The 25896-nt window shown below is 39.1% G+C and overlaps 1 protein-coding gene across 1 annotated transcript in view; it reads right to left on the bottom strand.

Moving 5' to 3' along the window:
* The window catches only part of CNTNAP5 (contactin associated protein family member 5), a gene marked incomplete at both ends in the record, with an annotated part of 257470 nt that overhangs the window by 20643 nt on the left and 210931 nt on the right, over nt 1-25896 (bottom strand). Inside the window, 5 exons of the mRNA XM_079539329.1 lie at nt 7619-7847; nt 9357-9596; nt 17071-17289; nt 19353-19523; nt 19691-19818. Of these exons, the coding sequence (XP_079395455.1) occupies nt 7619-7847; nt 9357-9596; nt 17071-17289; nt 19353-19523; nt 19691-19818 (987 nt within the window). The remainder of the gene's footprint in view (nt 1-7618; nt 7848-9356; nt 9597-17070; nt 17290-19352; nt 19524-19690; nt 19819-25896) is intronic.

The following is a 25896-nucleotide window of genomic DNA, read 5'->3' as shown; positions in this document are numbered from 1 at the left end:
GCCCGTTTCACTGCTGCTACCCACAGAGTGTTTCCCACTTTTCAGGAGGAACTTCCTGTGTTTCAGGCTCTGCTCACTATTTTTTGTCCTCTAGGCACAAATGAAAAGAGACTGGCTCTGTCCTCTTTGCAACTTTGCTTCAGGTATTTATTTCTGGGAGATAAAGATCTCCTCCTAACAAAAGTGAATGTCTAGTTTCTTTCTAGCTGATTATCTGAAGCTGTTGATCTGGGGTTTTATGCCAGATACCAGCAAGTTCAAAGTAAGTCGCTATATATGCAGAGCACAGGTCAATTATTGACTGCACACTCAGCACTTTCTGCTCAGTGTAATCCAGTTACAGTTCCCTTGTTTTTCCCTTCTGGGTTTCCAGAACATCACTTGACCCTTCAGTAAAGTAAAATTATCTTTGTAAGTACAAATATGTCCACGAATTGAGGTAATGAGACAGACTTCCACTTCCCTCCTCTTGGAAAGCAGATAAAAAAATCTGCCAAAGCCTTTGGCTGAATAGCTCCTTTCAAAGAAGTCTTACGCACTTAGAGATCTGCAGTGTCATGTACTGAAAGAAAGCAAAACTAAAGACAATAAGCAAAAAAGGCTTTAGGTGCCCAGTGCAGCTATTGTCTTAATAACTTTTTGTGGCCGGAATTGAACTGAAAACTAACCAGCATTTCCATTTTCCGTGAAGTGTGCTCACAACAAGGAATCACCCAAGGGATCTGAGGTGTTTCTACCGCAGAACTTTCTCTAGTTATGTAAAGAAACTGGAAGATCTACCACTCAACCCTCCTTACTGCTTGTGCCGTAGAGAACATCCCATTTACAGTTGACCAGGGACAATTTCTTTTATATTCCCAATCAAACTCTCACTACCCCCTTCCCCCCAATAAGTAACATAAGATTTAGGACAGTTATTGATTGGAAAGATCGTTACAAGATATGTAGTTGGATCTGCCATATGAAAGACAATTCAATGGCTGTTAACCTAGAGTTTGACAAGGAACAATACTTAGTCTCCTCACAGAGTTGCTTGAACCTCCACAACAAAGCTGTCTTCCCAACCTGACTCACTTTTCTGTTCCTGGTCTCTTAAAAATAACTATACTTTAACCTTGGCATCATTTTCCATTTCACAGTCACATAAATTGTGCAGGTTGTTCAATGGATGTTGAAACTCTTTAAGCCAGAAGGTGTTCTCAGAGGATAAAAACTATTGCACTGTCAATAACTTACTCTAGTTGGGCTTTCTAGAGCAGTTATGCTCTGTGATATGCACATCACAAATGAAAAAACACGAAGTGCTAATGCCCCAAGAATCAGAGAAGACTTGACAATCAGCACTAAAACCTATTTTTTCCTAATTTAGCTTTGCCCTGTTAAACCTCGGAGTGTACAGCAGGAACAGAATCAAAAGATTATTTGCCTCAAAGAATGAATTAGTTCCTTTGCCTGCCTCTTTATCTCTGAATGACAAAGTCTTCAATTTTATTTGAGAAAAGTTGTTGGAGATGCAGCTCAACACCTTTGCAAGGCAAAAGCAAGGAGAATTTACACACTTTCAACAGAAAGGACAGCTGCTGACTTCAAGAAAGTAAATTAGTAGTTTATTAAAAAGAAAAAAAATCGGTAGCTTCTCAGTTACTTTTTTTTTTTTTTTTTTTTTTTTTTTAAAGAGTGTTAATTAATGCTACATCTATTATAGCTTTTGGTTCATTTTCCTATTTACTTTAAGCATGGGTTGACTTCAAGAGCTTTTAGGAGAAGTCACTAAAGTTGATCTAGGCCCTGCTTCTATATGCTGCATATCTCAGACCTCACTGAATAACTTCACAAGATGCTTTCATTTTTACTTTTGCCTGTAATGTGCTTTTTTCTTGCCTTTAACCTTTCCTATGCAATTTCAGAGACGTGCTTTCCAAAATAGAGAACAGAGCTTGCTCAAATGCCAGTAGGTCCTGGGTAGAAGAATGGAGATAGAAAAAAAGGACTCAAACTGCTTAGATTCTTAGGAGGTCAGATAATAAATTCAGATAAATTTTCAATCACTCTAGGATAGTTTGAGATTCTATCTTTTTTCTTTGATGATAACTATCTACTTCATCTCTAGGTTTGGAGTCAGAGAAATCCAGACGCGCTGAGATTGGAGAATGCATAGGGAAGCATTTTCTAGACAAACGTACTTCATTATATTCATGTTGCGTTTGATTACTTGCAGGGGGAAGGAAGAATGCAGAAGGGAGAGACACAGTTTCCATCCTAACATACCCCCCTCCTCATCCCCAGCAATTACTATCTTTAGGTATCAAGCTGAGTGCATTATAATACTAAGTTATTGGTAATTTACTGAAATCATGAAAATTAGCCAAAATGCACAGTGAAAATTCAACCTGAGAAAGACAGCAAAAAAATTCTTGGCACTAGCTTCCCGTGATGTGAATAACTTCCGTGGACTGACACATTGAAAAGGCTAATTAGAGCTGTTTAGCCATTTTCTGTAGCTTGGTAATGGGCACTATTATTTGAAAGTTCTACAGCACTGTTATTGCAATTACTGCAGCACTGTTTATCTTTTGGATGGGGGATCAATGCAGCAGTTACAGCAAGCAAGCAGGCTCTGCTCCCCTAAAATAGGCCCAATACCCATCAGAGATGATCTCCAAGTGGTGATCAGCTGTGTTTGCATAACACAGTGCCCTTCTATAATGTTGGTACTCCTGAGAACTACTTATAAATGGACCGGACTTTCAAATTGCTTTGACAACCCTGGAGAGTACAGCACTTCTGCAGCAATTCTGCTGCACCACAACTCTGTCTACAGTCACAGTATCATAGAATCATAGAATTACTCAGGTTGGATGGGACCTCAAGGATCAAGTCCAACTGCAGCCTAACCATAGTACCCTAACTCTAACAATTCTCCGCTAAATCATATCTCCAAGCACCACATCCAAACCGCTCTTAAACATATCCAGGGACAGTGATTCAACCACCTCCCTTGGGAGCCTATTCCAGTGTTTAACCACCTTTTCTGTAAAGAAGTGTTTCCTAACGTCCAACCTAAACTTACCTTGGCGCAACTTGAGGCCATTTCCCCTCATCTTGTCACCTGTCACCAGTGAGAAGAGACCAGCCCCGCTCACACTGTAAGCACCTTTCAGGTACTGGAAGAGAGTAATAGATCTTCCCTCAGCTGCCTCTTCCCCAGACTAAACAGCCCCAGCTCCCTCAGCCTCTCCCCATAGGGCTGATTTTCCAGGCCCTTCACTAGCTTCATTGCCCTTCTCTGGACCTGCTCCAGTACCTCCACGTCCCTTCTGTACTGAGGTGCCCAAAACTGAACATGGTGCTTGAGGTGAGGCCTCACCAGTGCAGAGTACAGGGGCAGGATGACTTCCCTAGTCCTGCTCACCACACCATTCCTGATACAAGCCAGGATACCATTGGCCTTCTTAGCCACCAGGACACACTGCTGACTCATTTTCAGCCAACTGTCCATCAGTACACCAAGGTCCCTCTCCATCAGGCAGCTTTCCAGCCACACCTCCCCAAGCCTGTAGGGTTGCCTGGGGTTGTTGTGACCAAAATGCAGGACCCGACACTTGGACCTATTGAAACCCATGCCATTAACATTGGCCCATTGATCCAGTCTGTCCAGGTCCCTCTACAGTGCCTTTCTCTCCTCTGGCAGATCAACACTTCCTCCCAGCTTGGTGTCATCTGCAAACTTACTGAGGGTGCACTCAATCCCCTCATCAAGATCATCTATGAAGATGTTAAACAGAAGCGGCTCCAGTACTGAGCCTTGGGGGACACCGCTCGTGACCAGCCGCCAACTAGATCCAATTCTATTGACCACAACTCTTTGGGCCTGGCCATCCAGCCAGTTCTTCACCCAGCGGAGTGTACACCCATTCAGACCATGGTCAGCCAGCTTCTCCATGAGAATGTTATGGGGGACAGTGTCAAAGGCCATACTGAAGTCCAGGTAGACCCCACATTGGCAGCCTGACCCTCATCCACTAAGTGGGTCACCTTGTCATAGAATGGAATCAGGTTTCTCAGAAAGGATCTACCATTCATAAACCCATGCTGACTGGGCCTGATCCCCTTGTTGACCTTTAATTGGTCCATGATGGTTCCCGAGATTATTATATATAGTATAATCAAATTATTCAGACGCTTCTCAAGTGTGAAAGATCTCAAAGCACGTGAGCTCGTGGCACTACTCATAAGAGAGCTCAGTTTTATAAAGTATGAGTATATTTCTTCCCTCTAATTAATTAAACCAGATTCCTCACTATTTGACTGTAATCTTTTGATTAATCAGTGTTAAAAATACAGGTGTTCAAGGGCATGCATCCTCTGAAAAAAATGCTAGAAAAAGTCCTCTTCAAAATGGCTGTAAGTGAATAATATGTATGCATATGTATACAACATACATTCATTTATACATACATATAATTTAAAAATCCATGGATATAATAGATAGAACTGGGGAAGAGAAGACAACGCTATGTTATTGAGCACATTTTCGAAGGAGCACGCATGATTTAGAAGATCAGAAACTAACTAATGACACAAAGAATCTCTACTGAGCCATCTTTAAAAACATCAACTTTTGAAAACTTGCCCATAAGATTTCATGGTACGAATTCTTCAGATGAGACAAGGACAATACTGTGATGTAGATACATTTCTGGATGGGGATTGCTTCTATAAATATTAGTTTCCAGTAGCTACAGAGCATCTAATTTTAGAGAAAGAGGTCATCTGTATAGACCCAGAATGGCCGTTTGTAAATGGACACATGATGGTACCCAACGTCAGTTGTACCTTTGCCTCCTTCTGAGTACCTGTCCTCTACGACACCAAGACACTGGAAGGGCCTTCTGCCTGCCTGACAGTGTGCCTCATACATAAAACATTGACCAAGAATGAGGATATTTTATTTCCATTCCTAAATCTGAAACTGACCTAACGGATAACTCTAAGTGAATCATTTTACAACCAAAATTCTGGTGTCTCAATCAATATGTACTGCAAGTTCTAATGATATGACCTCCTTTACAGACTGACACTGGAAACTGCCTTGGGGTTAAATGTGATTATTTATTAATTTTACTGAAGCCAATTGATTTTACAGGGAATATTTCACACCTGACTATACAAGCCGTCTACACAAGTTCATTTTCACACAAGCCCCTTTCGATACTGTCCAAACATAACCAACCCTCGCAGTTAATTTTACTTCTTTTATGTTAATAATTTAACATGAGAAGCTTAAAATACCAGGAATGTTTTTCTTATTGTTATTTTTATTAACTACTAATTTGCGGTTCTTTTATGGATAATAGAAAAGGGAACTAACAGGACGTCTCAGTAGCAGCTTAAAAAATACTTTAAAATGTTAGCTTGTGAAGCATTAAAATATATATATAGACATATAGTTTCTCAACAAGTAGAAAGAGTCTTAGGATTATGGCAAAGAACACTACTACTCATATTTTGAATCAGAATGTCTATTTCACCAGGAGAGTAACATTTACGTAACTATCAGTTATCCAATACAGGCCCATCTAAGTCCGGCTATACACCGCCATGCTCAGCAAATACCTTGAAAATGAGCCAATAAGAGAGAAGGAATTGCACTCACTTTTAATGCTACAAAGGACATTATTATTCATAGTCTAGTAACTTTATGGCAAGCATAAACCTCTTGGAGGAAGGAAGAGTAACATATCTTAACATCATTTTCATTGGAATAATTTCAATTCCAACACGACTGAAAAATAAGAGCATATGAGATTTTTTTTTTAAAATGACTAAATTAATGACAAAATGCAGAGAATATACATGACTAAAATGACTGTCTTGACAGAAAGCCACAGAGCAACTCTGAAAGAGACTTTCAGGACATAATCAAGGTCACCTAGTTATCCTAATAATTCTTTGAGCACAGTGCTATATTTCACAGTTCAGGATTTTGGAACCTAACTGCTCACCAACCCTTTAAACTAATGTTATCTTCATTTTACAATGATTAGAGAGAGGTACAGAGATGAGAAAGGCACTGCTGTCTAAATTGATTCCTGATTCCGAGTGTGCTGAGTGCTGCTCCACCTAATTTAAGGGAGTGCTGAGAATCTGAATCTCTTTCTGAACCAAAGAGGAGATCTGCAAGTGGTGCAGCTGCCAAAATGCAAGACTTACTGTAAAATCTATTATCTTCCTGAGCTATTAAGAGAAATCTCAGTGTTCTGATCCCAGCTCCTTTCCCAACCGCCGTCAGGGAGTTCCAAACTCCAGAACAAAGACCTCACAACTGCAGTTTGCAGTTGGTAGTATTTCATCAATAAACTGCAATTGGCTCATGGTTCTAAGGCTATTTTACACTACGTTACAGTGATCTGAATATTGCTTTTAGTAATAGTAATATTGCAGTGATCGGATATTACTTTTTCATTCACTTTAAGGCTATTTTTGATTGCCTGATTGGAATAAAAAGACCTGAGTGTAACTGAGAAGTAGATTCCAAGGCTTCACCTCAGCAGGGACTAACCCCTCCAACTGTGAATCTACACACTGGGATATTCATATATCTAAGAATCATGAACAATGATGCTTTGCCTCTAAGAGCAAAGTGGGAGACGGGTCCAGGACATTTGGATACTCGTTTCATGCCTGCTCAAATACTGGCCGTGTTACATAACCAGGTAAGTTACAGCAAAGTCCATATAGAGAATAAAAGGTGTTTTTTTTTCCCCTTTACATTTTAAGCTGATGGTACTTGAGACCCCAGCTGTTATGGAATTTGAAAAGTTTCATTGTGGACTGGGTCATTCAGTCAATTGTGCATATTCAAGCATATAGCATAAACTTTCCATTTCTGCCACAGGTTGGTGACTCACCAACAAGCTTACTCATCATTACCACTGCTCCATTGACTGATATCTCTTGAATAATTCAAACATTGTCTTTTGAGTAGGATAATGTGTGGCTAGATTGAGTTTCCTGAATGCACTGTGAGAACTCGGGAGCCAGATTCATACTGAGAATACGTAAGGTCTATGCCCTAAAATCTTCACATCTTTTCAGAAAGTCCCCATACCGTGTACCTTTTAATAACTAATGACATTACACCTGGTGTTCTTGACTGTGAACCTAGAAGATCTAGACATTCTCTGGCTTTAATATTCATAGATACTGGCCATATTCCATTGAAATAATGCAATAAAGAGAAATAAGCAAGGAAAGAAAGAATGCAAAAGATAAAACGATAATATATTTCTGCACCAAGTGTTGATGTACAGTCATGGAATTTCTCATTCCCTTATCTTGGAGATCTAATGGGTCTCATTGTGGAATAAATAGCAAGGAATTGCCATTGTACAGTCTTGCCAAATGGGAGTCAAAGCACATTTTAAGCCCCAACAACGTGATTATTCAAAGACCAGTTAGGCAAGTGTAGCATTGAATGCCAAACAAAATGACATAAATAAGACTGATGGCTATTTGCGTGAGCTGAATACCACAAAGCTGATAAAGTTGCAGATAGCATTCTCCCCAAAAAAACACGGTTCACACAGGTCTCACTATGGTAGCAAATCAAGAGTACTTACCATTCTTGGAGAGAATCACAGCCAAATATTCATGAAAGTAGGTGTTGACGTACAGCAGAAGGCTTGGAGCATGTGCTGTAAGAAAGCTAAATGCGATATTTTCCTTGGACATGATGGCATCCGCATAAATGGCAGAACTTGAAGTGCTTGCGTTTTTTGTGACAGGATAAGGTTCTTGGAAAACATAGGTAATAGAAGTGCCAGCTTCAAATAAAGCAGAAACCTCTGAAAGAATATATAAACCAAAGGAACAGTTTCAGCTACTGCATTTTCAGACATTTCAGACAGGTATGCACACAAACTGGCCGCCTCAGAAAGAGAACACTGCGAAATGCTTTTGACCTGGCTGATATAACATCCCTTGATTTGGATGAGCAGAAAGCCCTTCCTCACAGACTGTATGTTTGACACAGAGAAGGGCAATATATACAGGCAAGCATATATATTCAGCTATTATAGTGCTTGAATCATTGCAACATTGAACTACAAACAGTCCAAAGAGTTTGTTAGTCAAATAAATTGTTAGTTTTACCATCTTCTGACTGTTAATTTGTTAGGCAATATTCTCTATCTTCCCCCCACAGAAAAGACAACAACATAATTGTCCTTTCTGGTCTTCTTTTTAAGCAAAATAATCATTAAAGCAACACATTAATTCAAAGAAAGTCACTGAGGGAGAACAGCAGCTCAAAGAGAAACAAGTGCCATTAGATGCTCAGAACACAAGAACTCATTGTGTTTTCATGATGCACAACGTAATTCGGCCACAAAACACATGCAAGTTACAACAGCTGTTTTCCAGTAAAGCAGATCTACCCTCTACAGCAGCATCTCCTAACAGGATACTACACGGTTATTTGCTATGCCTCTCATGACACTGGTGTCAAATCTTCAGCTCATGGAAGTGGGCACAGTTCCATGGACTTCAGTATAACTAAGCCAATTTACACTAGCAGATGATGTGATCCACTTAGTCAACCTGTCACACTTGCAAGATGAGGGACAGTCATGGAAATTAAAATACTAGCATTGCAATTTGCTGCTATTAAGCAAAGGGATTTTAGTGGTTTCTTCTTTTCTCCAAGAGCATGCTATCAAAATTGGATGCTCTTTATTTGCCCCACTCCTTTTTCAGGTGTTGGCAATGTCTTCTAAAAGCCAGCAAACAGGTTCAGTGTGGACAAGATCCTCAGAAAGCAAACCGTACAAATCAGTTTCTTTCCTGAACTGGATTTATTTTTGATAATTCTTCTCGTGGCCAAGTTTAGATGGATTGAGACAGGGATCACGACAAACGTAAAAAGACTCCCCCTTTTTGTCACACCATTGCTTAGATCTCTATAAAGATCTCATTTTCTTAAGGTGGACAAAATCAGATGAAGTTTAAAATCAAGCAAATGAAACATTCAGACACAGGCAGAGAACTGTCAGTGAAACTTTCAGCTCTGTCTGTAAATGTCTGGACCATGTTATATGCAACTGAATAGAGGAATCATAGTGTGATACCGTTGATAATTTAAATAACAGTAAAACTAGCATTATTATAATTTCTGAGTACTGAAGTCATCAAGTGGAGGAATTCAAGTCCACTTAACGTAAACACTTAATGCTCAAGGGAAAGCTCATATTAGAACATCCCCTCGTAGTACAGTGGACAACAAGCTGATGTGGATGATATTGTGTTACAGACATTCGGAAACCACTAAAGACTTCAAATCAAAGCTCTTTGCCTACCTTCTTTGCAGAAGGGCCCTTCGTAGGCTGAGCCGGTGCAATCACAAGAATACCCATTGTACTTCTCCACGCATTTTCCTCCATTATGGCATAGATTACCATAACTACTGCAGTGCCCCGGACATCCAGGTTTAACACCAGGAGTCATTTTAGCTCTTTCTTCAAGGTCAAGTTTCTGTCCATTTAAGTGCAGAGATCGAATGCATCCCAAAAAGCCCTTTTGTCTGGAAGCTGTTCCTCCTGAAACAGAGAAGAAAAAAATCAAATGCATTCATTGAACAGTCCACAAAATAATCAAAGCCCTGAAGATACAAATACAGAGGTACAAACAGGAATCCATAGAACTTTAAAATATTACCTATTATATATCAGTGCACATTGTAGCAAAAGATGGATGTATAGACAGCCCAGGAAACTAAGAATCTCTTCCTTTAAGAAAGGACTAAAGCTGTGTGTGAGGTTCCAGTTGCCATTCTTTTCTGCCTTATCTACCATCCTGTTAGGTATTTAAAATGCAAATTCATTTGTTAAAACCCTTCTTTATCGTATGCCTGCATATCATCTAATACATGAGAAATCCCAAACTACTTTTTTTTTATTTCTTGCCAGAGTACAAATAACACCCTAATTCCAACAGCAGATGAGTTACACATGCTGATGAGTCCAGATAGCACAGATGAATTGTGTTCAACACCAGGTTTGCTGGATGAAGGGAAATGACTTTAGAGACAGAATTTATGCATGACTGATCAACCCGATGTTGCACATGAATGTTTGTTGTAGGCAAGAAATGTGACTTTGGGTTACAGTTGCAATTTATTACAACCGTGAAACACAACTGCATCTCCTAATGAAGAATAAAGATGTACAGATTTCAGCAAGAGCACGGTCTAGTCTTGACAGGCTACGTTCTTATCAACTCACTGCAATTGCTAACAGTGAAAACAGTTTGCCTTAAGAGATGGTCTCTCACAGAGATTATAATTACTGATGATAGACTGTGAAAATATCAACATCTTTAATATTGTAGGCTTTGTTTGGTGGTTGCCAATGCTTTACTTCTGAATTCACTGCAATTTTGATTGCCACTACAAAATCAAACTCTGGCCAAAGAGTTAATAGCACTTGTAGTTCTGAAATGCTAGTTTTTTTGGTGATGCACCAGTAAATAAGTAAAGAATATGAAAAGTTATCTTTCCAAATTTTTCTTCTATAGAAGTTTGTTCTATATCAAAATGCATGGGATCTTTTGATGAGTCCTTACAGAAGAGCATCTGTTCTCTCATAAATTGTTTAATTAAAGCCAGACTTCTGAGAACGATGAGAATGAAATAGCAGTCTGAAAAGCAATCTCACCAAAACCCTATTGTTCTGCCATATTATTCTGACATATTTTTCTATCTGTTATGCTGATAGCTGAAATACTGGATCTGAATTAGAATAACTAAATTCTAGATGTGTGAATGTGTGAGAGACTTACATTACACTAAGTTTATGGTACCCTTCACAGTGAAACAAATATGTTCACAATCTCCTTTTGCCGATTACTCTCTCCAGACAAACAAATGTTAGCTCACTTATATTCAGGCCCCCTGAAGATAACAACTGGGCCTTCTGCATTTGCTGCATTGTGCACACCTGACCCTTTTTGTTGGAGATTTTGTTTCAAAACCAAACACACCACACAAAATTTTTAGTAATGTCCTTGTAAAAAGGAAGGATTTTAGCCTTTCCATTCAGATCGAGTCTTGTGCCAAACTGGCCTACCGCTGCACATAGTTTGGTCAAGCTGACATTATATAGCCTGTAAATTTGTTTGGGATTTGCTCTCTGTATGGCGATTTTTAAAATTTAACTGAAGAAATATAACCAGGTGCAAGGATATCCAACCTGTTGCTGTGGATTAGCAGTATGAAGCAGTTAAATGCCAAATAATCTCTGAAAAAAAGTGAGAAATGGGTTTCCAACTCCTTTAGATTGCTTTAACATTTCAACTTATTTGATTTTAAGTAATCCTCAACATACTGCAATGAAAATTCATTTCTCCTTTCGCTATGCACACACACAGAATTCTATCTCAGAAGTCTTTCCATACTCAAAGTGTGCCAGTGCTAGCCTTAAGCAGACTGTTTTTATTCTAAATTATTTTAACAAGAGCAGTCATAGAAAAAAAGCTTTCTAGATAAATACACAAGTGCCTTGAGAATTAACTGCACAATAAATAAGTTAATTGTACATATTTTGTTGAATCTACTCTTAATGACTATGCATAACTGTTTTCCTTTGACGGAGAGAAATTATATTTTAATATACTCAAACTGTACAGAATATAGTTTGACTTTTATAGGAAGTGATGGAATAAAAAAAAGAATTGTGAATTTGAACCTAGTCATATTGTGTTGCTATGGGTGAGAGGGAGTTAAAAGAGAGAGATTAGATTTGTACTGGTCCATTTCGAGTCCAGGTAAGTCCAGAAAGGAAGAGCCCATTTTCTGTGGTTTATTTTGAATAACATGTGAAAGAAATCATTGTTGCAGTGGAATTACAGTAATGTCAGGCACTGATGATTTCTTGCACACAGCATGTGGCATGCTGACATGCTCAGCTGGAGCAAATGCTTAGGTCCTGCTCCCCTAAGGGGGAACACATCCCAAAGACAGATACGCAGGGAAGATGCCAGCCCGGCAAAATGCAAAATAGTCAAGAACACTGATGTAAGTCCATATCTGAGTAATGAACAGTGTCAGGACAGACCTATATGGAGAACAGATGGTATGAAAAGAAGTGATTCTAGCATTTCTGCAAAACAGAATAGTATGAGCGTATGGATCTGAAACAGCTCTATCAATTCCTTTCATACAGTACTAATCTATGTAAGAGGCCTTGGGTAAACAAAAATCACGTGAGTGCATCTTTCCAGGCAGTGTAAAATTGGTGTGAACTTCTCAACCTGCAGTGTTGTATAAGCTCTAAAATAGAAATATCTGTGGCTGCATTAGCATGAAAATAACGAGTTATGGCTACTTTGTGCAACTCAAGGCCTTTAGGTGAGCGAGGAAAGTTTCTAGCAGGCAGCACTGTGAATCTAAGATATGCGACGTCAGTTCTATATCAATAAGATATGAGTAACATTCAGAGCTACACCATCAAATTGCAGATTAGGAATATTAAACACACCAATGGTTATACAGAAGTACACAAGAGCAAGCTGAAAATTGACTTGTAGCCTAGCAGCGTCCCAGGCAGGCAGAAGTTGAAGAACAAGCACAACTCAAAATTAGCAAAGACACAAATCAGTGAAATTCCTAGATTCAGCCTGTAGTCTCTAGGGATCTGAATTTCTCTGCTAGAGCAATCACGATGTAGCAACGCTGAACTCACTGTCTGAATACAGTTAGCATCCCTCTGAGACAACTGAAGCTCACATCTTTCAGTGTTCAGGACACATCTTTGCATTAACTCACAATCAGTATTTTCTCCATCCAGGACTGGACCCTTACTGTGATTTGAATTTTTTTAATTTAGTTTCTTACATACACGTGGTTTATTTTTATCTCTGAATCCAGTCTTTTTAAATTCCTTTTCCAAATTTAACAGAGAGAATATAATGTTCTCCCATAATTCACAAAAACTAGTAGCAAGGCAAATAAGAAATGGCATTACAATCTCTATTCAGTAAGACTAAAGTGTGATTTCAGCCCTTACTAGTCATAAAAGAGCCTAACACATATAAAAGAGAAATCTTTTTATGTGCTTAGTCGTTGGAAAATCTTCAGCAAACCCTTAATCTCCCAAAGTTGGTCAATCTCAACATACACTTCCAAGGAAAGCCAGGCCTTCTTAACTCCAATCCTTAGGAAATATTTAAAGGCCAATTAACTTGCTCAGAACTTCAGTATCATTGAATCAGAAGTAAATGAAGCACACCTCCAAGGCTGCCTATAATTGACAGCTTTTTTAAGATTTCCGGAGAAGGCTTCTGTTCAACTTTCTTCACAACAAATTACAGAAAGTGTGAAAGTTGGCTTGTTCTTCAGGCCAACTTTAAAACAAAATAAAACCACCATGAACACAAAACCCAAGGAGCAAAATCATTCAGTTATACGTGATCTTAAAGGTGTTTGATTCTTGGGTTAAGATAAAAAATCTGAGCAAAATGAACTAAACAGCTTGGTCAGAGGACAGGTAGAAATGCTTGATGAAAAATTAGCTGATCCAGATTATCAGAACTCATTTAAATTTATATTAGATGCCAGTTGCCCCCATAGTCAAATTTTACAAAAATCCAAATTTATCTCACACATGCGATCTACTGTATATGACTTCCCGAAATGAATAGAGACAAAACTGACACACGTATACTGTACATGTGCCGATGGCTCTCAAGTAATGTGAAAATGACCATAGTTTGAACGCTACAGTGAGTATCCGTTCAATCATCATCATAATGCTACATGATACTAATATAGTTCCTTCACTCAAAGGATCAATAAATCCTTCCAAAAGATAAATAAACTGAATTAATTCTTGACATTGAGCTTTATTTATGAGATTTATAAAATGTATGAATTGATTCTGAAGAAGAATCAAAAAAAAAAAGAGGTTATATCTTAATGAGTAGCTAACTCTACTATGGAAACAAGGAGATTAAAGTATATTTGAAACATTTTTAAGATAGCAAAACACGTCAGTTAGATTATTAATTAAGAATGTGCATACTGATTGTGGAAACTCCTTAATCACTCTCTCACTCTCAGTATGCATAATGCTGCAAAAACAAATGTTGTTATGGGGACTTAAGAGGGGGAGAGAAGAATAATATTATGTGTTGCTGCTTCTGTCCTTTTAAATAGAATCAATGTTGTTTATGTATTTATTTTTCAGATTGGATAAAATTCTGTTGCCGCGGTTCAGGTATTAAATCAGTTGCTTTCTATTAGAGACTGGAATGAGACCTTCAGTAGAGACAAATGACTCCACATCTGTGCATTGTTGGACTTCTGCCACCTTTCCCTGAAGGACCCGGGGACAATGTTAGAATGAAAAGACTGTTCAGGTTTCCATCTCTTCTGTTCACGCTTAGAAAAACTCAGATGGTTACAGACAGTTTTGACCTCCATTAAGGCTTTCTGTGGAAGATTTAAGGGCCAACATTTAACTCTTAAAAGCATCAGTTTTTACTGAACCTTTTGTTCAGAGTTCAGTAAAAGTGTGGATGGATAACAGCAATCAAATTACTGCGCAGTGAAAAGTTTTCATCCCTCAGCTGAGAAGTAACTATGACCGAGAGTTTATTGTAAAGTTTTTTTAATATTAAGTAAAATCAGGGAAAATAGGTTGGGATGGAAGTCACTGCTGGAAATCAACTAGTCCAACCTCTTCTTCAAAACCCAGCTACATTCATTGTTAGATCATGTTTGTTCAGGGTCTCTTCCAAGAAAGTTTTGATTGTTTCTGAGAACGGAGATCACACAGTCTCTCTGCTTCAGCGCTGCACTGCTCTCATTGTGAAGATCACTATTTTCCTTCCTTTGCTGCAGCCTGTGGGCTACATCTTTGTTCATTGGTCCAGTCTGTGGTCAGTCCTCACCTCTGCAAGGGCACACTGTAAAATTCACTTAATTACCAAGACCGAAAGGACCTTTTTTGGACAGTGGCTACCCATCCAATCAATCCGCAGCTTGTTTGGATGAATGACACTTTTGCTCCAGGTACAGGGCTTTGCATTTGTCTTTACTGATAAAAGTTTCTGTTGGCACAATTCTCAAATTTTGGGGGTCCTTAACTACCCCAGATTTCCATGATGCAATTCAATGATTACACCACATTAAAGTCACTGTGAAGTTGGTTCAAGTAATCTGTTCATTTTGCAGAGAAGAAAGCTTATTTATTATTATTTTGGCTGACACGCCTGAAGGCTGTGTTGCCATTCAGCAAGACCTGGATAGGCTGGAGAGCTGGGCAGAAAAAAACCAGATGAGGTTTAACAAAAGCAAGTGTAGAGTCTTGCATCTGGGGAGGAATAATTGCATGCACCGGTACAGGTTGGGGGATGACCTGCTGGAGGGGAGCTCTGCGGAAAGGGACCTGGGTGTCCTGGTGGATGACAGGTTGGCCATGAGCCAGCAGTGTGCCCTTGTAGCCAAAAAGGCCAATGGCTTACTGGGGTGCATTAAAAAGAGCGTGTCCAGCAGGTCGAGGGAGGTGATCCTCCCCCTCTGCTCTGCCCTGGTGAGGCCTCATCTGGAGTACTGTGTCCAGTTCTGGGCTCCCCAGTACAAAAAAGACAAGGATCTCTTGGAAAGAGTCCAGCGGAGGGCCACAAAGATGGTGAAGGGCCTGGAGCATCTCTCCTATGAGGAAAGGCTGAGTGAACTGGGTCTGTTCAGCCTTGGGAAGAGAAGACTGAGAGGGGACCTGATCCAGGTCTATAAATATCTAAGGTGTGGGGGGCAGAATGGCGAGGCCAGACTGTTTTCAGTGGTGAGTGGAGACAAGACAAGGGGAAACGGCTGGAAACTGCAGCATAGGAAGTTCCGCACAAACATGCGCAAGAACTTCTTTACAGTGAGGGTGATGGAGCACTGGAACAGGCTGCCCAGGGAGGTGGTGGAGTCTCCTTCTCTGGAGATGTTCAAGACCTGCCTGGACGCCTACCTGTGCGACCTGGTGTAGGGAACTTGCTTTGGCAGGGGGGTTGGACTCGATGATCTCTGGAGGTCCCTTCCAACCCCTACAATTCTGTGATTCTGTGTGATTCTGTGATTCTTATAGGCATATACTGCTTTCCAGATGTGAGATAGGAAGCAGCTAGGTCACATTCTGATAATACCTTCACTTTTACTCCTTTACAAAGAAGCAGACTAAAATTTTGCAAAACTCTGTCCACACAATAAATACTCCTATATCTTCTGTTTGCAAACAGTACCTTGGTTAAATTTCTCTGGTGTTTCTAAGGTGTTTTGCTTTTCATCCTTACTGTTTCCAGACTTTGCCTCTCATTTGAAAGCAGAAACATTGCTCTGAGTCTTAATGGAAAATAAATGAGTTCTTCAGCCAAGTTTTATCAGAGAACATATGAACCAACTGCTATGAGGGAAAGCCATTGATGTAACTGCATATATATTTATTAACATAATCTTTCATTTTGTTCGTAGCCCAGAAATGATTGCACGTGTACACTATAGCTAACTTAAATGCCTCAAAATCTTCTTAATTCAAAGGATGTGGATACGCAGGTAAATTTCATTAAGACACTTAGTATAGCATTTCAGTCAAATACGAGAATCTGTTTTAAGGAAAGAATCTGTAATTATCTGCATGGCTCTGAATAAGAAATGGGCTACAACCCACTCCCACCACAGTGCAAACTACTCAGAAAAGTAGTGTTTGGATATTTAAAAAGAAGACCCTTTACAATCTCACAGTAACCTACTTGAATGCATGCCTTTTATGTTTCATCACAAAAGATGGATCACATTTCCTACAGTAAATTACACAATCAGTAATGTAGAAGAGGAAAGAGTGAATTCTTTGGCAAGTGCTAAGTGCAGGTAGTAGCTTGGGTTTGCTTTATGTAGTCTGTGCTGGAGGGAAAGAGGAGGCAGTAGAATTAGTTCACCACACCCAAGCTCAGCTACGCAATAGCAGCATTACCAAAGTATGAACATAGAAATATTGCATACACCTGCTGAAGCTCTTAAATGGCTCGTACCTACAAATAATTGGCTGTTGAGCTGCAACCGAAAGTGCCCCTCTGCAGGTGCCTCCAGGACCTTCTCGGGGAGGTTGTCCACCTGGAGACTGGTTTGCTTGAGGTTCCGCTCTGCTCGGACATAGTGCCACTGATTGTCATTCAGGGGTGTGGGAGACTGCACGGTTGCTTCTGCGGGGCCATTTCCAACATCTATGGAGAAGGTGATCTCTTTGGGGGCTGGAGTAGACAAACAGAGACAAAGAGAAAGTGACGGTCTGAATTAAATAGTGCTTTTGACCTCAAGAAATCCTACATAAATATAGGGTCCATTAGCTTTTATCGTTATTTACCTCCCACGTCTTACCCAGCAGCTTATATGTAAATGTGAATCTGCGGCCTCGCTGTTTGATCTCTGTTGTAACAAAGCTTGGCTGCAGATATCCTTTTTTTTTTTTTTTTTTTTTTTTTTTTTTTAATCAGAAAAATCATGCTGCACTACAAATTGTAATTTGTTCTCTTTTGGAAGTAAAAATTCTGTACTAACATCACAAAAAGTATTTGAACAAATAATGCTAATACGGTGGAAAGGATGAAGGAGGAGCTCTTTTTGACTAAATATTCAAAATACATGTACTTAACAAGAACAAAATGTGGTTCTATACAGTAAGAAGAGAACCTCAAGCGTTTGTTTGCACGGATCAGCCTGACTCAAGGAGCAGGGATGTACAGATTAAAAAATCACTAATTGGTGTCCAGAGATAGCAAGGATCCTAGAAACAGAGTGGTAACACGAAAAATAACAGTCATAAGAAGGAGTGTTATCTCACTCTGCTGCAAGCCACCTGAATGGGTGCCAGAACTCTTTAGCATTCTTGTTCTATTATTTTTCCCTCTTCCTATAATGCTGAAGACATCAGAAAGAATAAGAATAAGGTCCACAGACTGCACAACAATCACAAGGTTGAGGATCGAAAATTAATAAAAACCTGTTATTTCAAGCCCCACAAATTGGATAGGTCTGGTTTTGGAAGCCACTTCTTAGACACTTAAGTTAGGAAACACTCCATAGGGATAGACAAAGATCTATTCTGAGCCCCTACATCTGCTAAAAAGGCCATTTCCTTTCAAAGCAGCTGGTCTGTGGAGCTTCCTTGATACGAGGCCTTTAGGCTGCAAATTCCATCTGGCAGCAAGAAACACAACATAAAACTACTAATGAGAAGTGTATGTTTAAGAGAAAAGTATTTCCCCAAACTTTAAAGTAAGTCATTTTTTGGGAAGCACGGGTTTAACACATACACTAAAGCTTTCACTAAACAATCCTTTTAGTAACTCATAGTATTTGTCATATTTGATACAAAAATGCCTACTTTTCTTTCCGTATCCCTGCACATAAAATGCAGTACACCAAAGTACATCCAGATAGGACTTAGATGCACAGTTAGCATTAAATCATAACTCATTACCTTGTGATAACGCACCGTGACATTTATCATTGGTTTGATGAATCAAAGGGCCTTAGGGCCCTGTTATATTAAATTTCATGTTGGGGTTATTATAAGCATATTATAAAATGCATAGCACTCATTTTGTTTTTCCTAAGTTTGACAGAATTTGGAAAACAGAAGTAATATTTCATGTCAAAACCACAGTTCCCTTTTGCCACTAATAAAAATTTGAAGTAATCAGAACTGGAATGAGGTAAATCTACTCACTAAATATATTCCTTACTCGTCTCTTTTACACATTAAGCTGCAGTCATACTGCAGTCACTTAATAGATTTTGGAGCATTCAAGGCCCATTACAAATGACTGCTGCGAATGACTTACTCCATGCTAGCACCATGTCCTTCCTACACTCTCATAGTACTGTACCCTACAATCAAATTCATCTGAAACACTGAGGTTGCATTGCACTGCATATATCATTGACACAAAAATAAAAGTAACTGTAAGAGTTATATGTATTAAATTTTTCATCTCTCAAATAAAATTACAGCCTACAGTGTATCTGCCAAGTGGTTCTTCCTCTAATGAGCTAAAATAGGGAAAAATCATGTAAATGTAATCACTTCTCTGTTTAGGAAAGACGTAGTGAATCACAAAGTGATATGAACTGACCAAGGTTATACAGGGAAACAATGACAGGAGGAAGTAAGTCTAGATCAATGAGTCTCTTTACGTCTCATCCCCGCCAACCTCTTCCAACTGCCCCATGACAGAAGAAAAAATATCCCTCTCAGTTCTCTACTCCTGCCAAACTGGAAAACAAATTGTAATTTCTCCATCGTGAAACTTACATCTTATTTCAATTCGTATGAAGTCTTTCATCCCAAGGTTTTCCAAGAATACTCCAGAGAGAGACGTAGTTTTGAAGAAGAAGGAGATGTCTGCACTGACCTCAGCATGGAAGGTTGGGAAGTGCAGGTAGGAAGCCTCTGTGTTGAAGGAAGCAGCGTTCCAGAACTGCCCTGTAAACACAACCCCTTTTCTCTATAGTTAATTGGCACAGGACAGCAGCTGTGAGCTGCATGTGGAAAGATGTCTTTCATGAGATGTGTTTAAAAAATGAAATAAAAGAAAACACAAAAATGGGAACATTCTGTACCTATGGAAATTGAGAAGAGCTAGTACTCACTGTCTCCATAGCAACGCAAAGGACCGATTTTCCAAGCAGCCTCAGAATTTGATCTGTTTGTGTCAGTGATCACTATCTGAGTTACGGGCAAATGGTCTTTGAAAGCAAGGAAGCCGGTATCATTTGTCCTGGATTGTAATAAACAAACAAAAAGAGACATTAAGCACAGACAGATGCCCAGCATTCCTCACAGAAGGCAATATTTGAAAGATGCTTACTTAAGGCATTTACAGATTTACCTAGAAGACCTGTGACTAGCACCCATTGCTTAAGATACCTATGTGCACGATTGTGCTCTTTGCTCATACACAGTGCTGACCCTGTGAAGATGCTGCATTTTGACATGGTATAAACTCTAGCTGTGTTTTAGTGTGCAGAATGATGGTAAAGAAGAGGTAGAGTGCTGTTCTGTGTGATGGACATTAATGTAAAACGGACCCTAGTGAGTTTCCTCAGCAGGATGAATTTGTTGTGATGTGATATAAGCTCAATATGCATTCCTGTTAAGTTAACCAGAGACAGATAATGGCACTTTTCTGGCGTTATGGTTTGTCCTAGCAGCAGGGGAACATGAGATACCAGCTGCAGCATACTGTTAGCATGGGCAGCCAGACTATGTCTGATCCAGCTTCAAGACAGCTAGCACATAATTGACTCAGCACACTATGAAGGTGGTTGAATTGGCAGAGTGAGTACACACCTGTGAAATTGCTGTTCAGCAACTGAAACAATAAAGGCTGATTTACTGTAACACCCAACAACAGCCTTTTGTTTGTATCGGCAGTGTTTATTGCTCAGCTGTAACCTACACATGGCTGTTAAAAAGGAAGAGGAATGAGAAGATCATTTTCTGTTTAGTCTGAGAGCCCTGGGGAAACCATTGTCCTCAGAATGACGCATGACATTTCATGGCAGCCCTCTGGTCCCTGAAATGATTCAGTAGCTTTGGCTCTGTGTACAGATGAGCATTCATCCCACCCTTTTTCCTGAACTTCAACGAGTCCCTCAGGCACCCAAACCTGACCTTACCAGAGCTGAAATACCCTCTGGAGATATTTTTCTATCCATTGATCATGGAAAGACAAGTGCGATTACATCTCATCTCCACAGTGATGAGCTTTTCTTCTCTCATCTCTTTTGCTCAGGCATGAAGTCTGCTGTGAATCTGGGCACGTAGACCTGTCAGATCATTGAACCAGATCTCCGTATTTTTGGAGAAAAAGGAACCCCAGCTCTGCAGATCCAAACAACCTGTATGCAGGGTCTGCTCTCACCCACATGCTCACAGGTCTAAGACTACATGGTGCACATGGGCACAGCAAGAGTGACCAGATACAAGATAACAGTAATTCCAAATTTACAGCCTCTGGTTTTTTACACAATTGAGAAAGAAAACCTCAGGGAATAGCTTTCCCTTCTTCAATGAAACCATTGCTGAGAAGTCTGACACCACAAGCAGGTTTCCAGATTAGCTTTATGTGGCTCAGAATGCCACCATCCACAAACATACCCCTCCTTATGGTTCCAGCTGTGGGAAGAGATGGCATTTCAGCAAAGAAACAATCAAAATGAACAACACAGCTGTGCTGTGACACACAACCTCAGGTGTTTACTTTGCTAAGTACCCTATTCTGATTAATGTTACAAGAAATAGAAGGGGCATTTTCATCTCTTTGATAAAGGCTGTAAATATTTCATTTGTTTTTCATTGTTTCTAACTGCATGCAGCACAGTTAGTTGTCTTGTAATTCCAAGGAGTAAAGTAAAGGTACTTTCTCTAAACTTAACATTTTTTTTTTTGCTTCAGGTGGTGTTTGACATCCAGTTAATTACAAAGTGCAGAAAGATGAAACTCCCACTCTACTGAAAGCAGAGAGATACATTCAATAAAGAGTAACACTGAAAGGTACCATGTATGAATCAAAAATACATGGTCTCTAAATCTTTCTACTAAGGTCTATCATAAACATTCCCATATAGCTTACTGCATCAACCTTTGAAAGCTAATGCAAATGCTCTCAGCAGATTGTGAAACAGTTGTAACAAAAGCTGATCTGCATTTCTTAGGAGGGTAATTAAATGAGGTTTTTGTGTGCATGGAAGGAAGAAGAGTAGGCAGAATGAATGAAAGAAAGGCAGAAAGATGCACAGAAAGAGCACATAAAATATGCAGTATACACAGGAATAACTAAGCTGGCATTTACATTAAAAAATAGAAAGATTTTTCACCATACATTCATGGGGTGTTCCTGCAAATTCATTTCAATTCAAAAAATAATGTAAACTTTTGACTAGCAGTGATCTGTATTGCAGTAAAAATCACTGTCTTCCTGCAGCTACTGCTGAAGATTAAAAAAAAAAAAAGAAAAAAAAGAAAAAAAAAAAAAAAAGAAAAAGAAAAAAAGAAAATGGTGACATTTTAAAGGTATCTATTCCACATCTCTGAGAACTGCATTGCTTATTAGATATTCCGTTATATTGCATGAAGTTCTTTTATACCGAACTTTATGACTCAGAATTTTTGCTAGTTATATGCCAATGTTACTGTGAACTCCAGCAGCACAGCTCAACTGTGAGAAAGAAAAATATTCTATAACTAATAAAAATCATCACTTCTATGGTAACGTCTTGGAAACTCAATCAAGTTCCTCTGGAAGCTTGAAAAGCACATTTTATGTATTTTACTCTCTCTAACATGGAAAATAAGTCTTATGGAAGAATACATATTCTCATATAAGCAGACATAACATTTATTATAACCTTTTGAGAATGCTTTAATAATGGAAACAAAATATCTACTATTATTATTATTATCATTATTTCATGGTGAGTTTTGGGCAAAATTCAACACCTAGCACGTTTCAGCTAAAGAAGTCAAAAAAGAGATTTGAAGACACTATGAATTGCCTTATGGGAGCTGCAGCTGGAGTGCCTTAATTCTCAGTCTTCTTTAAAGTGAACTTATTTCAAACTCAATTGCTTGTGAAGTACCATGATTCCTTTCTCCTTAAGTGGTGCATCATGGCAGCCTCTCAAACATAGCCTATCACGTCTGAGAGAGGAGCAAGAGAGCTTTGTGTACCTGTACAATAATTTCCTGTAGGCACAACAGATACTCCAGAGTTTAGACAAAACGTTTAGATTTTGGACTGAAGAGGGTGTGGGGATTCCCTTTAAATTACTTCAGGTTTCAAGGAAAAGGTGTTGTCATTAGGTTAGAAAGCATCTGAAGGACAACATGCACACAAATTATTTTAAACAAAAACAAAACCTCATTAGATTCATTAATTTTGTGTTTGTTCCCTAAGCTAGATTTTACATAGGTGCATTTTAACACTTCATATACACTTAAAAATGCAAAGGACTTCTTCAATAAGTTATGAAAAGGTTTAATCAAATTTTCTTCATATAATAAGTATATTCATTGCAAATGCAACAATATCAAAAATGAGAGTGCAGCATCTGGATACTTGCAATCACAGAACAGGTAGTCCTACTTGTAAACGATGAATAACTGTTTTGATAGCATTTTTCTTTTTCCTGCATGGTAATAAAAGGGTACTCCAAAAGTTCCCATTCTGTGGTATACTGACAGCATAAACTATCATAAATTGGTAACCTCAAAGAAACTGTTTCCCTATTTTTTTCAAACAGATGGCAGAGCAGCGGTGCCACTAAATGTAATTTCTTCTTATACGACCCCCTATTGGTATGTTATCTTTTTGTACAGTAATGAAAACTCTGGTGGGGTCTGAGCTTCAGTAGCTCAGATATTCAGGACAGATTTTCATGAATACAGTGTATTTGGGAAAAAGAATACTATCAGCAGCAGATGTCAATGAACAGGATTACGAATGAGCGAGAAAAACAGGTTTCCCTCAGAGCAAGGTTTGAATGTTGTGTTGGACAGATCATAATGCAAAGGAATAAATTTTAGTTACTATCTTGCCTATCTGATGCATCCAAAATGCTTTTTTTGAGTAAAATAACATAAAAGGCCATTAAATAAAGAACAGCAGCAGACATGAACGTATGTAACTGGTGAAGACAAAATGCAGTTGCTCCTGGAATTAGAGAACAGGAATAGAGAGTTTGGTAATGATAACAATGAAATGATTCCTATCACCTCAAGGGGCCTGCTACAGTCAGTTCTCCACAGGCAGCTTTTCTACTTTGTTGACAAATGCAGCTGTGAAGGCAGATATCCAAGACAGCTCTATACAGGCTGGGTCATGTCTGTCAGGGTTTATTTATGAGCCTATATGCAGTGTTCTGTGGAGCTGTCTATCCTGCTTCTGAGGCAGGGGAGTCAGCATGGGATAGTGCATAAGCAAACAAAACCTCTCAAAACCAAGCTCATCAGCAGCTGAGTTTCTTTGTCTTGCTCTCCTCAGCCCTTTCAGTTTTAGCATCCCAGTTCTGGCAACAGCTCTGTACAAATACAAAGCACAATGAATATGTGTTCTTTTGGAAATGTGAAGACTGAGGCTTAGTTTCCCAGTGAAGATGTCTGCTCTAGAAGGTACTGGAGGAGGATATTTCTATACCAGTTTATTGTATATAGTTCTACATAGGGGACTTCTGTAATTCGAAAATTAAGACTAGAAAATTAAGTAAAAGATAGCCAATCCATTGTTGGTCATAATCAACAAGTGCTCACTCACCACACTCTTCTGAGACATCTGAACTTCCTGTACAAAAGACTTCCACAGCATTTTTTCTGTACAAAGAAAAAAGCCATAAAGTTCCCCAAATTCACTAGGTTTGTCATTGAATTCAGTCAGCAAGAAATACATCTGGTTTGATGATTGTCTTCAATCAAATGGTTGCATCTGAAGTCAAAAATGGTCTCAGTGTCCAGAATCCAAGTAGCGGACTTCAGAACAGTAATGCGCCAACACGACATGAAAGGGATTCCTCCCATTTAAATGAAAGGCTTGGTGAGCAGCAGGTCTTTTATTGCCAAAGCAAGAGAATTTTGCTTGAGATGAAAGACAATGTGGGAAAGTTAAGGATCTAAAGATCTCTGAAAGGGTCTAAAGATAGTTCAACTCTTCATGCTTTTCATAAATGCTTTATTCTTTAGATCAGTTTAATACCTTTCCCCAAGTAATGCCTGCACCAAGAACACACCTTCTTTTTGAAATAGTCCATACCTTTTAGGAAGCTAGTCACTTTTAAGGGAAACACTTGAAGTAATGGCAAATCCAGCTCACCTATACATAACTTGTTTCAACAGCTAACTATTCTCATTGCTGTGAAGGTGATAGAGCAAAAGAAAATATTTTTTGGACTAGTTTTTGTTTCATCTTGCAGCCACTCAGTGAATTTTCCCATCCACTAGCAAGAGCTTTCAATAGTCAGGACTCTCTTTTTTGAAGATATGCATAAACTACAGAATGGTCACATTTAGCATCTTCCCAGATCCCTTACTTGGGGTCAGGGTGCCAGTTCATGCCTCTGCTCCCCCGGCAGAGGTGGTCTCTCATTCTCTAGTATAATACCACAATACTGCTCTAGTGTTCTGCAGTGACAGAATTAGCTGCCATCATACTGGAGTTTGGAAGCAGTATGGAAAGAAGTGAGGATCTAGATGGAAAAACATACTTTTCACTAAAATGATTTAAATTAAAAAGGGAAAAAATGCAAAAGCCTTCCTCATATATAATGCAACTAATTACATTCCTGTTCATCTGGCTGGCATAACTCCAGGGAGACTAACATAAAGCAGGAGACTGGAGTTGGCAGCTGGGCTCAGGTGTCATTTAAAAGTCAGCATGCCTAGAAGTGCATATTCTGTTCTGCCAAACACCTGGCTCAGGACTTCTTTCAGATTTGTTTTCTCATTTTCTGTTTCTTTTGCTGCTCTGAGAAATTTGTAGGTTCTTCTGCATGAAGACAGTCTAAGGAAAGAAAGCCTTCAGCCTTCTCAGCTTCGGAAGGATGCTTCAGCCATTCTGGTGAATTTCTACCTCTGAGCAGCCCTGAGCAGCCTGATTTATCTAAAAAGAGCTAAAACGATTTTCTGGTTTTCCACTCTGTAGCACTCATTTTATTTCATGCTAAGGCAAATAAATACATCTACTACTTGTACCTTCCAAGATAATGTATAGCGGGTTAAAATCACAGTTCAGATCTCAGCAGGTTTCAGATTCAAATGCTCATTATATATCGGGGAATCAGTGTTCAAGCAGAGAAACAGAAAA

Source organism: Tetrao urogallus, assembly GCF_951394365.1.
Source record: "Tetrao urogallus genome assembly, chromosome: 8".
Lineage (NCBI taxonomy): Eukaryota > Metazoa > Chordata > Aves > Galliformes > Phasianidae > Tetrao > Tetrao urogallus.
This window is presented reverse-complemented; position numbering and strand designations above follow the sequence as displayed.